This window comes from Anguilla rostrata, chromosome 2 (assembly GCF_018555375.3).
Source record: "Anguilla rostrata isolate EN2019 chromosome 2, ASM1855537v3, whole genome shotgun sequence".
In the NCBI taxonomy this organism is placed as follows: domain Eukaryota; kingdom Metazoa; phylum Chordata; class Actinopteri; order Anguilliformes; family Anguillidae; genus Anguilla; species Anguilla rostrata.
In genome coordinates, this window is record NC_057934.1 from 22057212 (window position 1) to 22072015 (window position 14804).

Below are 14804 nucleotides of genomic sequence, written 5' to 3' on the forward strand. Positions count from 1 at the left end.
TCTGATTGGGCACTTGATGTCCACAATTCTCTAAAAGATTTGAGCCAATCTTAACAAACATGTCAAGTCTGTAAATGTACTTTCATTATATATATTCCTGCATTCATCTATATAGGCCCACTGCAAGGAAGTATAAAATCTGTTCTAATTAAATTAATAATGTATGACTACATGACTTTTCTAATCATCTAATCTTGCTGAGGATCCAGATTTCAACAGTAAAAGTAGTGTAATAAATATATTAAATGGAAACTTCATTACTATTTTATTTTATTTTATCCCTACTTTTTTTCTTTCTTTTTTTTTTTTTTTTTGCAAGTCATGATACATTTATCATGTTTCCTGATCTGATAGTATAAGGTTCCATTGGTGTTTCACAATCTTACTACCATTTTTCAATAAACAGAGCAGTAGTAGCACTTTCAACCCAGTGTTTCACTTAAATTGATGGTGCCTTTGTTGCTACTACTTTAGGGCTTTCAAAACACTTTATTTTAAAAATATATCGTGAGGTTTGGGTCAAAGTCTACAGTGGGAGCAAACAATGAGACCTGGCAAATATGACCAATGAACTATCTATCTTGAGTGGCAGTCTAAATCAACTCAAATAATTGCCAAAGTTTGTCTTTATAGTGGACCACCCACATTTGACCATGTTTAACCTATTGTATGCATTGTTAGACTAAGACTGTTATCCATGTTATAAAATGTATCTAATGAATGAGAGATAAATGTGTCCTTCTGAAAAACATAATTTTAGCAGTTAAAAATAAAGTTTTTAAAAAGTGGTGATAATAAGCAATATATGCAGCTCAAAACTGCGGTGAATATTGCATGCGCATCACCTTTCACCCAACCCGTGACACCTAAATATATCCAAAGTCCATTGACCTGCGTGGGGTTTGAGAGTGAAAAAAAAGTATCACAGTGATTGGACGAATCATGGATGAGACTTGTGAAAATCGATGAATGGAGCAAATGTTTGACATCGATAAAGTTCAGAAAAGATTAGTGTTAACGGGGAAGTGGTGCGGATTCACGAAAAGCTCCTACCAACGGAACAGGCAAAATGGTTGTAAGGTTGACGCTTTTATTGTGTCTGTGTGCAAGCTTCACGCTAAATTCTGCGGTAAGTTCCATGCATGTCTATAGGCCTATTGACACCCTTTTATTAATTCATACGTGTATTGCATATTTATTATGCATATTTAATTTCATGAAAGTATTGTATGCTAAAGAGGGTAATAAGGGTTAACTTGGACATACTATATTTGCTGCTTTGGTGAAAGGATACAAGTTATGAAATTGTATCATTTGGAAGAAATAACGTGCTTTTGTGGTTGAATAAATCAAATGGGCTCCCTACACTATGCAACACATAAAAAAGGCACTTCACTCATGAAGAATAATTTCAATTTCCCCTGCAGGCAGTACTGAGTGGAATTCTTGATTTGGTGAATGGTATGTAACCTCCAGCCTTTTCAAAATTCTTTCAAGCTATAGTCTGCCTTAATGTATGTAAAGGTTTTCTTTAAATAACTGGCTTGTTAAATATGTAAAAATCCAATTTGTCTGCCAAAACAGGATCTGAGTCCACAAATATGTGGAGTATGAGTTTTTTGTTTATTTCTTGCATTGTTTTTGTATTTATTTATTTATTTAGGATCTCCATTAGCAATACACAGTGTGCAGATAATCTTCCTGGGGTTCGAACAATGCTGTGTAGTTTTTGTTTGCATTTAATTGTGTCGTGCCTGACATTTCTTGGTATGCGATACATGAACTGTCAAACACGAGAAAAGTCAATTTATTGTCCACAGTTTAGGCATTTACCAACAAAAAACAGAGTTCCAGCATACCACTAGAAAAAACTCACAATCCCACATTAACTGATTCATTTAATAGGCATGTAAGAAATTGTGAGGATGTGAAAAAAGATTATAATGACTGAGATGGAACCGCCCATTGTATTATTTTAAAAAAACAGAAAGAGAGTTTACCAAAAACAGTTCCCATTCTGCTGTAAGAAAGGCATAGTTTCATTTCATCTGTAATTTCCAGACTTTCTCAGATGAACGTGAACATAATGTGGTGTATGTCTGGATGTATCAGTACTTTTTTCAATTTTCATATTTATTGTTTCACTACTTTATTCAGAACACTCTCCTCCCTCACAGACACTCCAACACAAAACCCAAGAGTCGCTGGAGATGAAAACTTTGACTGGCTGTATGGGTTTTTGGATGCAACCGGTAAGACACAACAGCATGACAGGAATTATGGGACAATGCAAAACAGGCCTGTTTTAAAACACTTAAATGTTTTAAAGCTCCAAAATGGTGGCAACTAGGCTGATGTCAATTCAGGGACCTTGAAACACTTAATATAAAGTGTTTAAAAACACCTTCTTGATTGAACACCTTTTACCCTGTCAGAAAGTATGGCCATTAGAGTGAACATATGAGTGTGTAAAATGTTTCAATATTTGGAAATTCATGAGTAATGAATATTTTTACTAGGCGTGTTTCACGGGGCGATTTAATTGTTCATATTACCAAGGATCCAGTTATTAAAAACAGAAAATTATTAAAATAATTATTACTCATGAATATACACATTATTGAACATTTTACTTTATAGGCTGTATCTATATTGTAATTTAGGCTTATAATGTTAACACTTCTTTGACATATCTCTTCATTTCTCTGCAGAACTTGATGATCAGTTACTAAGACTAATATATGTGTTCTTTACACATTTTCCTAGTATTGTTGTCTCTGTAATATTATTAGTATTTTGCCTTGTCAGCCCATTTATTAAGTCACTGTGGATACATGTGCCTGTACAATGTAAAACCAGAAAGGTATTCACATGCATGTGAGTTTTTTGCAGAGTCAAAAAACAATTTCTTCAGGTCACTGGTTAGTTACTGTCAGAGATGTTTTTTATTACCTGTCGCACCTTTAATGTGTGGTGTTCTACATAAAAGCCTGTCACACCAATGCATTCACTGTTATATGTAGCTTTTAGTTGTTTTAGTGTTTTAGCTGTTGTCCTGCCCTCTGTATGTCTATGTCCATCTCCTTATTTGTACTGTATGTAAAGTTTTTCATGGAAAAATGTGGAAGCCCCATGCTCTGCTGTTGTCTTCCAGGAAAGTGTGATCCAAACCCATGCCTAAACAATGGGAGGTGTGAATCTCATGGGGGCACCTTTAAATGCATCTGCCCCGTGCCCTTCAAGGGCAAAAGATGTCATACAGGTATTGTGGTGTTGCCCAGTTATTATAATTCCCTTACTCCCTGCTCCCCCCCCCCCCCCAAAAAAAATGAACTAACATTTTTCTCTCCTTTGTTTGTCTGTTCAGTTCATGACTTTTGCAAGAACGCCAAGTGTGGGCACGGCGAATGCGTCATCACCACAAAGCCTCCTTTCTTCGAGTGCAAATGCACACCACCTTTCCAACCTCCCACGTGCATAAGGGGTGCGTAGCTTCTGCCTTCTAAAATGAAACATGAATAATGAACGGAAGAATGTGGATGGAAATACATTTAGTTTATTCTGACAGCAGTTTTCTTGCGCAACTCCCAACTGAAGATATGGTATTTCTTTGTTGTCCAGTGTTGCACATAACGTGTGTAAAGTCCAACTTTTTTATTTTTAATATAATTTTCTAGAAGTACTAGTATTAGTAGGAGGTTTTACTGTAATATATCTGCAGGGGTCTATGTATGCCATTGGAACAGGTAATTGAAAGGGGCTGGTTTAATGTATTATACTGTTTAATAGAGAGTGATGTTTCATGTATTATTACTGTCCAATAGAGGTTGATGTTTCCTGTATTATATTGTCCAGTAGAGGTTGATGTTTCATGTATTATACTCTCCAATAGAGGGCGATGTTTCAAATATTATACTTTCCAATAGAGGGCGATGTTTCATGTATTGTACTGTCCAATAGAGGGCAATGTGTCATGTATTGTACTGTCCAAAAGAGGGCAATGTTTCATGTATTGTACTGTCCAATAGAGGGCAATGTTTCATGTATTATACTGTCCAATAGAGGGCGATGTTTCATGTATTATACTGTATAACAGAGGGTGATATTGTCCTAATGAAAGGGTTGATCCACAGTTTACAGGGCTGACAACTAAAACTAAGGTAATTGGTTGGGGAAAAAAATCAGCATGCAGATGGATCCCTTGCATATGTGTGCACATGTGCCTAATGTATTTCTGTGTTTTCTTCCCCCCAGCTGTACCCTGCAGCCCCAACCCCTGTCTGAATGGTGGGACCTGCATTCCAGGACTGACTCGAACCACCGTACAATGCGATTGTCCTGCTGGCTACACTGGAAAGTTCTGCCAAGTAGGTAAGTGACATTAAACCGATTTGACATGTTTCAATTGGGCCCATACAATACTTTAGTTTACCAAAATTCATCATCTGTTAATTCCAACTCCACTCCAGCCCTTGAGGAAATATTAATGTTTGTTGTTTATCAGCTAGGACTAATCTTTAAAATGGATGTTTGGAGGTGTGGCCCCCTGAAGTTCTTGGTTCCAGTGTAGTCATTTTCCTGGCAGTCTGGAATGGAATCCTGACCGTGTCAGTGCCCACTGTAGACTATAGCCCACAGGGCAAAAAATTGGCTACTGTATTCTCACCTCACTGGTATGTATAGGAGAACTGACAACCAGTCAATTGAGACTGTGGGAAATCAGAGAGGTTTTAAGGTGAAGATGGGAGAAAGGAGAGAGGGTTACAGGTGGGGATGGTGCAGACCTGGACTACCTACAGTAGGCATATAAGAGCCCTGGAGTCCTACCACCAGAGATGCCTGCGAAAAATCTTGCGTATCAGCTGGAAAGAAAAGCGCATTAACATCAGTGTTCTTGAGGAATCAAACATCGACAGCATTGCCACCACCGTCATTAAACATCAGCTGTGATGGACAGGCCATGTAATACGAGTGCCTGGAAAAACGCCTCCCACAACAGGTCCTCTACTCAGAACTAAATGCTGGCCACCAAGGAGGTCAGAAAAAGCGTTTTAAGGACAACATCAGGATCAACCTCAAAAAATTCCACATAAACAGCTCTAACTGTGAAGATCTCGTTCAAAACAGAACCGCATGGTGAAATAGTTTACATGAAGGAGCCACTTTCCAAGAAGACAATCTCCGACAGGCTGCCAGAGTCAAGCAGCAGCAAAGAAAGGAGAGAGTCCCCACCAAAAAGGCTCTCCCACATTCAACTTCCAGCACCTCACATCAATGCCCACACTGCAAGAAAGTTTGTGGTTCCAGAATTGGCCTTTTCAGCCATTTGAAGACACACAATAAAGACCCCCCTGGAGGACCATCATACTCGACTTAGAGTGATCGCCGATGGTGATGATGATGACAGGTGCCGATGGGGGAGAGCAGAGAGGGTTACAGGTAGAGATGGGGGAAAGCAGACAGGGTTTAAGGTGAAGCTGGGGGAGAGCAGACAGGGTTACAGGTGGAGATGAGGGAGAGCAGAGACGGTTACAGGTGGAGATGGGGGAGAGCAGAGAGTGTTAGAGATGGAGATGGGGGAGAGCAGACAGGATTTAAGGTGAAGCTGGGGGAGAGCAGAGAGGGTTACAGGTGGAGATGAGGGAGAGCAGAGACGGTTACAGGTGGAGATGGGGGAGAGCAGAGAGTGTTACAGGTGGAGATGGAGGAGAGCAGAGAGAGTTAGAGGTGGAGATGGGGGAGAGCAGAGAGAGTTAGAGGTGGAGATGGGGGAGAGCAGAGAGAGTTAGAGGTGGAGATGGGGGAGAGCAGAGATGGTTACAGGTGGAGATGGGGGAGAGCAGAGATGGTTACAGGTGGAGATGGAGGAGAGCAGAGACGGTTACATGTGGAGATAGGGGAGAGCAGAGAGAGTTAGAGGTGGAGATGGGGGAGAGCAGAGATGGTTACAAATGGGATACTAAAAGTGCTGTGGTGAGGAATCAAACCCCTGCCCACATTTTGGGATTTAAATATGAGTCTGACAATTAGCCTTTCTTGGGACTGCACAACACAATCTCCCCAGTAGCCCCTCCCTCCTTTTTTTCAAAGCTCCAAGGTAAAATCAGGATCAAATTGATGCCAAAAATTGGGATTATCTTGATACCAATGCAAGGGTAGATTCAGGTCTGCTTTAGAGAAATCATGACCCTTGTCATGACAAGGTTGGGAAGCCCTGGTATAAGGGATGAACAAAAGGCTCATTTATTTCATGGAGTGGTATCACTGGTAAAAATGAGCGTGATTTTTCTCCAGGCTCGCCGGACTGTTATGAGGGCAACGGCTTGACGTACAATGGACTGGCCAGTGAGACGGAGGATGGGGAGGACTGCCTTCCCTGGAACTCTCACTCCGTCCTGGAAAGGGCGGCTGACTCCTTCACCGAAAACCAGGAAGATGCAATGCTCGGCGAGCACAACTACTGCCGGTCAGATGCACCTTGATTTTTAGCCTGAACACCTTGTTGTCCTTGGTTCCCTAACAACCCATGCCCTCCCCCCACCCCTCAAAAAAGTGTTACAAAAGTTTTGCATATAGGACTGCTGACTATTATGTGTCATCCTGTAAGACACATATGTAAAGCAGCATCACCCAGGAAAGGAAGAATTTGGTAGGAGGACTATGTTTCATATACATAGCAGCTACCTCATCAGGTCAGTTAGGCTCCCGTTGTCTGCTTGCAGAGCTGTACATGAAATCTCCTCCAGCTCTTTGTCTGTGTGAGCTCACTGCTGAACTGCAGACCGACAGAAAGTAGGAATTAAGCAGTGTCAATCACTTTTTGGAAGAGGCTCCCCCTGAACTGACAGAGGTGGTTGAAGTCATAAGTTTAAGTTAAGGATATAATTGGCCCTTCCATTATTATAATTATTATTATTATTAGCGGTTCAAGGGGTCTGATAATAATAAGCTTGTTTTGTGCTGGTTTATTATTAATCTTCTTCAGAAATGTTTATGTAAATTCCTGTGAGATGGTAAATGGTAGAGACATGAAATTCCGCCCATTAATTGAAAGTTGTGTGCAAGTGCTGCCCAATAAATATGACCCCAATTTGCCTGATGGGGGCACTATAATTAGGGGTTCAAGCCAGAAGGGCTGAAGCAATATTGTTTTTGCTTTTGTGCTGGTTTATTATTAATCTTCTTCAGAAATGTTTGCGCAAATCACCCATGAGATGGTCAATGGTAGAGACATGAAATTCTGCCCATTGATTGGAAGTTGTGTGCAAGTGCTGCCCAAGAACTATGACCCCAATCAGCCTGATAGAGGCACTATAATTAAAGGTCAAAATTTTGAACTTTGAAAAGTCATAACTCCAATTTACACGAAACTTTCTGCAGACATCCATCTATGCTCACTCTACAAATTTTCCTCATGAACCACTAAAGTCCGTGTGACTAGTTTTTCCGCCATTTTGATTTTTCTTTAAAACACATTTTTGACATCTCCTCCTAAACCATAGATCCGATTGCTACCATATTTTCTGTGGATCATTACTGGACCAAGCTTATCAAAAGCTTATTGATATCTTATTGTGTTTTAAAGATATTGACTAATGAACTTCAAAAGGGCGTGGCTCAGCACATAAATAGACCAAAGTCAACAATCGTTTGGCCAATCATCACAAAACTTGCAGGATATGTCCACATTAGTACCTGAAACATATCCTGAAAGTTTCATTCAAATCGACCACTAGGGGGCCGTGGCATAACACAAATCAGACAATGAATCAAAAAATGTTTGTCCAATCATTGCAAAACTCGCAAGATATGTTTCATAACACTGTTGAACCACGTGTGTAGAACTATTTTGAAATCACCCAATGGGGGGTGCCACCAGTCTACGGACAAAGGTTGAAGGTCATAACTCCTATGCTGTGAGTTCAATTTACACGAAACTTGCTACAGACATCCATCTATCCTCACTCTACAAATTTGCCTCAAGAACCATTAATTAACTGACTGAATTACTGACTGAGTCAGTTAGTGACATTGCCAGTCATAAAGGTGCTTCACAAAAATGACCATTCAAGAATGTAAATTGGAACTGGATTTAGCTCAAATGAGTATATATGGGTATATCCTGGTATTATGTGCCACCTCGAGTGTACCAGTAAAATAAATAACAACTAGAAAGGTTACAATTCCTGAAGGAATTGTGTGGGCTTGCTTCAAATTCCAACTGGCACTGTCCTCAAGCCTCAATGCATTTCAATGAGGGCGCATAGCTCAGAAGAAGCACAAAACCGCCCAGACCTACGGCGCACCGTAGCATTACATATACAGCTGGGGATCAGAAAGTAGCAATTATGTTCCAGGGATTAGTCATATCCTAAAAGTGTTATGAGTAAAACTTAGCTAACTATATAGCTAGCTAGCTATGGCATCTCCTCACCTCTGTAATGTTATTTGTTGTCCTCCGTGTATCCATACATCTGTATTGGTGGTTGTAGCTGTGTGTCATTAGCTCCTACTCATGCGTGCAGGATAGCATCCGTATGCGGGTTGTAGCTGTGTGTCCGTAGCTCCTATTCACGTGTGCAGGATATCATCTGTACACACTAACTAGGTTAACTAAAGTAGCGAAATGCTAACATGTTAGGGTTAGCTAAGGTAAAGTTATGCTTAAAAATCTTGTGCCGTTGGAAGTGCATCCTAATAAAAGTCCATGAGTGAGTGACCACCTGCGCATACATCCTGCTAAAGCATTCCACTAAATGTCCATGAGTGACCCTCTATGGAGTGACCACAAAAATTGCTCACAAAAAGTTGAATATTTCAAAAAGTTTTGAATATTTCAAAAATCTGAATACAAGCAGCAATGTCTGGAACTAACGGTCATTGTGGTGTAAAAAGTTTGAATGTAGTGCAAAAACTGTATGACTAGTTATAGCTAGAAGAATTAGCCAGATAATAAAGTGCAGATAATAAATATGAAAGATATTAAGAGTGGACTTGCCAAAGTAAGCCCACTAATTACAAACAGAAATGTAGTCATTAATTATAAGTGTGTTGAAGGCTCCCTTTTTCCAAACCCAATACCTATCATTAAATAGTTTTCATACAGACACAATCAAACCGTCATTTATTTTTTATTTTGTTCTTGTATGATATAATGACAATTTTTTTTACAGTTCTTATATGACATGATGATGATGGTCCTATGCTACGGTTAGTTTGTTGTGCAATTAAACCTTTTCATTCATTCATTGAGAATGAACATATTGTGTCAAGTCAAATTCCTTGTATGTATAAATGGACTTGACTATTACAATTACTCTGATTCTGATTAATTCATATTGCACTTCGCAGCTTTCACCTTCTAACGGTCCGTGTTGGCTTGAACCCCAGAATCTCCGCTAATTACTATTATACAAAGAAAACTTGTTTATATCATTGAAATCAGGTATGTTTAACAGGGAAGAAAATGACAACAACAAAATAGTTTCTACAGTGGAAAGGACTAATAGGGTCAATTGCAGTGTGCTTAGCTGGAGTTTAAACATCAGATTTAATCCCCTAGACCACAGGACTGCATTACAAACAGAGCAGCAATCTAAATATACGAAATAAGGATTAGCTGTTCCAGTTGTAATGCAGTTCTGTGGTTTAAACTCCGGTTAAGCACACCGCACTTGACCATCTAATAGCATTCTCAGAAATGTGATACCACTGAGGTACCATTAACATGAGGTAAAATCAGCTATAGTACAACAAGTTTATGAATTCCCATTATTTATGTAGAGCCCCCCCATTTATGGGATCTGTAAATCTGATGTGCCGCCACCCCTGACTCTTGATTCCAGACTGCTGGCTTGTGGGTTTGCATGTGAAGTGAAGGCTTTGAATGAGACCCAGCCCTACTCTTCTCTCTAGAAACCCAGATGGAGACGTCAAGCCATGGTGTTTTGTTAAAAGAAGGGAGGCCCTGTTTTGGAGCTTCTGCAAAGTGAAACAATGTGCAGGATCAATCAGTGGCAAAGGTAACATAACCAATACAGTACAGCTCCAGTAACATTTGCTTCCACTCTGTCTCTGATGGGATGCTGAGGTATACCAGTCATAGTCAGCCATGAAATAGCCAGAGCTCACATCTTTCTCATTTCAACTACATTACATCCCACAATCACAGTGAGCACCTTTACTTACTGAGTCTTTCGGGAGACTTACGGGAGTCCTTCCGGTCATTTTCAGATTCCTCAGAATGTTGGTTGTGCTGGTCACCAGGGGTCAATTACTATAAGTGGCAGGATGTGGAATTCGAATTTGAATGACCAAACATGATATTTATTTAACCTAATTAAATCGGATGTTTAAAATGTACATTTCCCTGAATGCTTTACTGAATAAAGAAAAACAATGAATAATAATAATATCTTGCATGTAAATGACTGTGCGCCTGCTAAGACCTTTTATATATATGACCATGGACTCATTAAGACTGTGCTCACATATTTTAGCAGTGAAGCCGACGCCCGTGACCACAGGCAAATTGCCGGACAGGCCAGGGGAGCCAGCCAAACCGAAACCCTCCTCTTCGACGCCCGTGGAATTCGCCACCTGTGGAAAGCCTCAACCCACCCGCTTTACCGCCAGGATCTACGGCGGCAAAAAGGCTGTCCCTGGGGCCCACCCCTGGCAGGTCTCCCTGCAGGTGCAACCCCAGGGCTTTTCAACGACCTTCAGTCACATATGTGGAGGTACACTAATCCGGCCCTGTTGGGTTCTGACTGCAGCCCACTGTATGTGAGTATACTCTCTTTAACCTACTATGATTACAGCCCACTGTCCATACTATTACCACTGTCAACTACACGAGTATACTCTCCTGACTGTACTGTTACTACAGCCTAATATATATGAGTATACCCACCTGACTGTACTGGTACTACAGTATATATACACTATATATATTATACAGTATATATATATGAGTATACCCTCCTGACTGTACTGTTACCACAGCTCAATATACGTGTAAATATTTGACCGTACTATGCCCACAGCACATTGGAAACTATAAAGTCCTGGCTGCAGCCAAGTATACATGAGCATATAACCGTAATGTGACCACTCCCCACTGTTTGTCAGTGCACTATCCTGACCATACTGTGGTCACAACCCATTAAGAATGCGAGTATGTTCTTGACAATAATGTGAGTACACCATGACAGAGGCCCACGGCACCCAAATGCGTGGTGCTTCTGACTGCACTGTGATCTCAGGCCACCGTGTGTGAATGTGCTGTCCTGACGGCGGTGTGACTATGCTGTACATCAGAAAGGTCTCCTGATGGTCTGCATGTGTTGCGACTGCAGCTGGCTTCATGCAACCTGCTTAATGTCTTTAGAGCAGCATTAGCTCTGACCGTTTCCACTTTTTAGCACTAATCCTGGAGCACCAATGAGGGTTGTCTTGGGCAAAGTGGACCTATTGAAGGATGATTTGAACACCCAGGTTGTGGAGGTTGAGAAGGCTATAGTTCATGAACACTTCAGAGAAACATCGGTTTCCCTCCACAATGACCTTGGTGAGTCATTCTATTTGGTACTGATTTCTGACATAACTTACCACACACCCTGAGCTATAAATTACTCTGCTCCTGTTCTTTAGAGTCTCAACAGCGAGCAATATTTACTCAAAATTCACTTTTATGGAAGTTGTTTTTTTCTAATCAAGGAGATCGGTTATTACAGAGATCCTTTTAAATGTTTTTTTCCACATTTTGAAATACTCGATCATGTTCATACTACAGCGGTCATTGCAACCTCCGCTATTAGTTCAGGATTGTGTGGAAAAACATGCGCATTCCTCCAAAGCATGCTGTCAGTCACCACTTCTTATTGCACTGCAATTTGGTTTCACCCAGACACAAGAGGAAGACACTGCATGTGCAGCTCAACGTACAAACCCAAAGCGATCAAAGAGGGGTTCCCTGGTGCGCAATGAGATGCTGTCATTTTGACTGACTGAAACTTTTTCAGTTCACAGAGGACGCTAGAATGTCCTGAAATTGTGCATCACCCTACCAAGGTCCACATTCAGCACTAATACAGTCCGGCTTCAATATCGGACTATTGGGCCTATTGATACAATAGAACAGTTCCTTAACAGGATAAGCCACCCAGCAGACCCTGGATATAAGTTATCCCAAATGCAAGTGTCATTTGTTTTTTCATTTTGTTCCTGGCTTTCTCTTATGGTAGCCCTGCTGAAGCTGAAAGCAGTTGATGGCAAGTGTACCAAGGAATCAATGTTTGTGAAGACAGCATGCCTGGCCACCGAAAAGTTCCCGGACGAAACGGAGTGTACCATCACTGGATGGGGTGCCACGCCAACATGTACGATCAGGCTTAATTTCACTCTACATCCCATAATCTCCTGTTAATCGCAACAGGCTCACTCCCCTACTGTTTTACAGCGAGCTACTCCAGGCAGCTGCTGGACGCCCAGGTCCTCCTCATCTCCCAGCAGCGCTGCTCAGCCGACTCCGCCTATGGAGGCAGGCTGGACGACAGCATGTTCTGTGCAGGACACATGAAAGGCGGAACAGATGCCTGCCAGGTGTGTACCTGTGCGCTTGTGTGTATGTACCTGGGCGCAGGTCTCTGTGTATGTATGTATTGAAGACAGTGTGAACTCTTTCTAGGTCTGCATGTATGTTGGGGGAACTCTCATCACTGATATAGAATGAATGGTTCATATCAGGTCCGGCCCTAGGATTTTGGTGGCCCTAAACAATTCTGTGGGATGCGTTGGACGAGGGGGGGGAGGGGTGCTCTGTTGGATTCTGCCGAGCGGGGGGGGAGGTTTCTTGGTAAAATCCTTCTTACATTACATTGTTACGGAATGTTCTGTTGCCATTACATTTTAGATTTAGACCGCTAGTTCCGCGATAGGGGATGAATAACGTAATTACGAAAAATACCGTCATTTACTTTAGATAAACATTGGATCGTGTGGCCCCCCCTCGTTGTTGTGTACCCCCCTGGTGGTTGTGGCCCTAAACAACCGCATAGAGCGTTTATGCCATGGGCCGGCCCTGGTTCATATGCTGCCCATTCTTACTGTACAGGTGGATATTTAAATGCCTTTAAATGCCTTGAACATCCAGCCTTCTGGCTGAAGTCTCAGTTCTGTAACCCCCCTTAGAAATCAAACAGACACAAGCCTACTAACATGTCAGAAAGTAGCAAGAAGGGTGCCTTTTTGCATGATTGTCCCACTGTTTCGGGTTTGTTCTTTTATAGATTTTCATCAGCATGAAAGAAAAATTATTTCCTCTGAGGTTACCTAGAATGAGGTCCTTGATTGGTTGATGGTTTTCTCAGAGAGCCTTGAGTGGCTGAGCTCTCACTTTGTCCTGAGGTGCTCTTGATTCAATGAAAGACATGAAACCTATACACGGAAGAAACATATGCAAGAATTGCTTCCACAAAATAATACAAATTAGACTAAGAAAGGGTCTGTGGTGTACCTCTAGTTCATGTTGTCACCTTGTTTCCTTTTTCTGTTTCTACAGGGTGACTCTGGGGGACCACTGGTGTGCCAAAAAAATGGGACTCATTTTCTCTATGGGGTGGTCAGCTGGGGAGACAGCTGTGGAAGGGCGAACAAACCAGGCATCTATGCTCGGGTGACCAAATTCAACGACTGGATCAACTCTAAAATACAGGCTTAAACTAGGGAAACTGCGTGTGTGAGTTTCAATTGTATCATGAGCATGTGTCTATGGATATGTATGTGAATGAAACTTCACGTGTGAGCATATGCTTGCTTGTATGTACTTGTGCGCTCATTGTAAAATATAGGCTGTTAACCAGGAGTACATCCTTGCTTTTCCAGCATAGTGGACAGTAAAAACTAGACAGAGAGTACTTTGTAACAGAGTTTTTATTGTTAAAGATCATGGCCTACCCCTACCCTGGCTAATACACAGGTAGATTTTCACAAAGCTGAACCTGTCAGTCATATATTCAGTAACCTCTGTAAAATTTAATTACCTGGGCTTTGACTGTGATGGTCTAAAAATGGACCACTGATCACAAGCTAAAGCCCAGGATCAGACGATGGTCAATGACTAGAGCCGAAAATAAACATGCTACTGAATTAGCCTCAGCATCAAACTCCTCATAATTCTGAGTAAGCCTCAACCTCATTCTGCTCCTCATTCGAAATTTGCCTCAGTCTTGTTCTGTTCTTCACTTACATCAAACATACTTTAACCACAGCATCAACACAAGTTTATAGAATAAACAGTCCCTTCTTTTATCATCAAGCAGTTTCCATCAAATCCACCATCTTCTCTTTAAAGCAAGATATACACTGACCACGTCAAACATACTTTAAGCATTCATAAACTAAAAATCCGTCCTCTGGTCAGGAGTCATATACATGTTTCATGCCCTGAAAATACTCAACGCTTCTATCACGGCTCTTTTTGGCTGCCATGCAAAGATCATTCATAATGGTACTGATAGATGAATATAAAAATTGATGATTAAAAAAGACATTATTTGACTGTCTGTAGTCAATTAAAATTTTGTAGGCCAGCCCACTGTGATGTGATTGGCAGAGACTCTACACTTGGTTGGCTTGATTGGTGGACTTGGACTTGACAGTGCGAGTGATCTTCTTCCTTTTCACATGCAGGACTTCCATGGCATCAGGATTTACTCCTGGCTGCTCAAATTCCTCTACAGTCTCCACTGTTTGATGTTGTGAATCCTTCAGAGTAGAGAGAGAGAGACAGGGTAGGGAAAAGA

The 14804-nt window shown here is 41.2% G+C and overlaps 2 protein-coding genes across 3 annotated transcripts in view; one reads left to right on the plus strand and one right to left on the minus strand.

Annotated features, from left to right (window-relative positions):
* The first annotated feature begins 970 nt into the window (after window positions 1-970).
* Window positions 971-14152, plus strand: habp2 (hyaluronan binding protein 2). Its single transcript, XM_064321232.1, has 13 exons — window positions 971-1129; window positions 1428-1461; window positions 2178-2252; window positions 3155-3262; window positions 3368-3484; window positions 4255-4371; window positions 6295-6466; window positions 9916-10022; window positions 10500-10785; window positions 11424-11569; window positions 12246-12380; window positions 12461-12603; window positions 13562-14152. The coding sequence occupies exons 1-13, from the start codon at window positions 1070-1072 to the stop codon at window positions 13718-13720; spliced, it is 1659 nt and encodes a 552-aa protein (XP_064177302.1). The 5' UTR covers window positions 971-1069; the 3' UTR covers window positions 13721-14152.
* nrap (nebulin-related anchoring protein) overlaps window positions 13915-14804 on the minus strand; it is a 31984-nt gene continuing 31094 nt past the window's right edge. For both annotated transcript variants that reach the window (XM_064321230.1, XM_064321231.1), the window contains one exon: window positions 13915-14766. In XM_064321230.1, the coding sequence (XP_064177300.1) occupies window positions 14620-14766 (147 nt within the window). In that variant the 3' untranslated portion in view covers window positions 13915-14619. The remainder of the gene's footprint in view (window positions 14767-14804) is intronic.

Bases quoted from the DNA above. Each gene is read 5' to 3' on its own strand.
- habp2 (XM_064321232.1), top strand. From the start codon at position 1,070: ATGGTTGTAAGGTTGACGCTTTTATTGTGTCTGTGTGCAAGCTTCACG. The intron at 3,263-3,367 runs GTATTGTGGTGT...TTGTCTGTTCAG, and splicing joins GGGCAAAAGATGTCATACAG to TTCATGACTTTTGCAAGAAC. The intron at 4,372-6,294 runs GTAAGTGACATT...ATTTTTCTCCAG, and splicing joins TGGAAAGTTCTGCCAAGTAG to GCTCGCCGGACTGTTATGAG.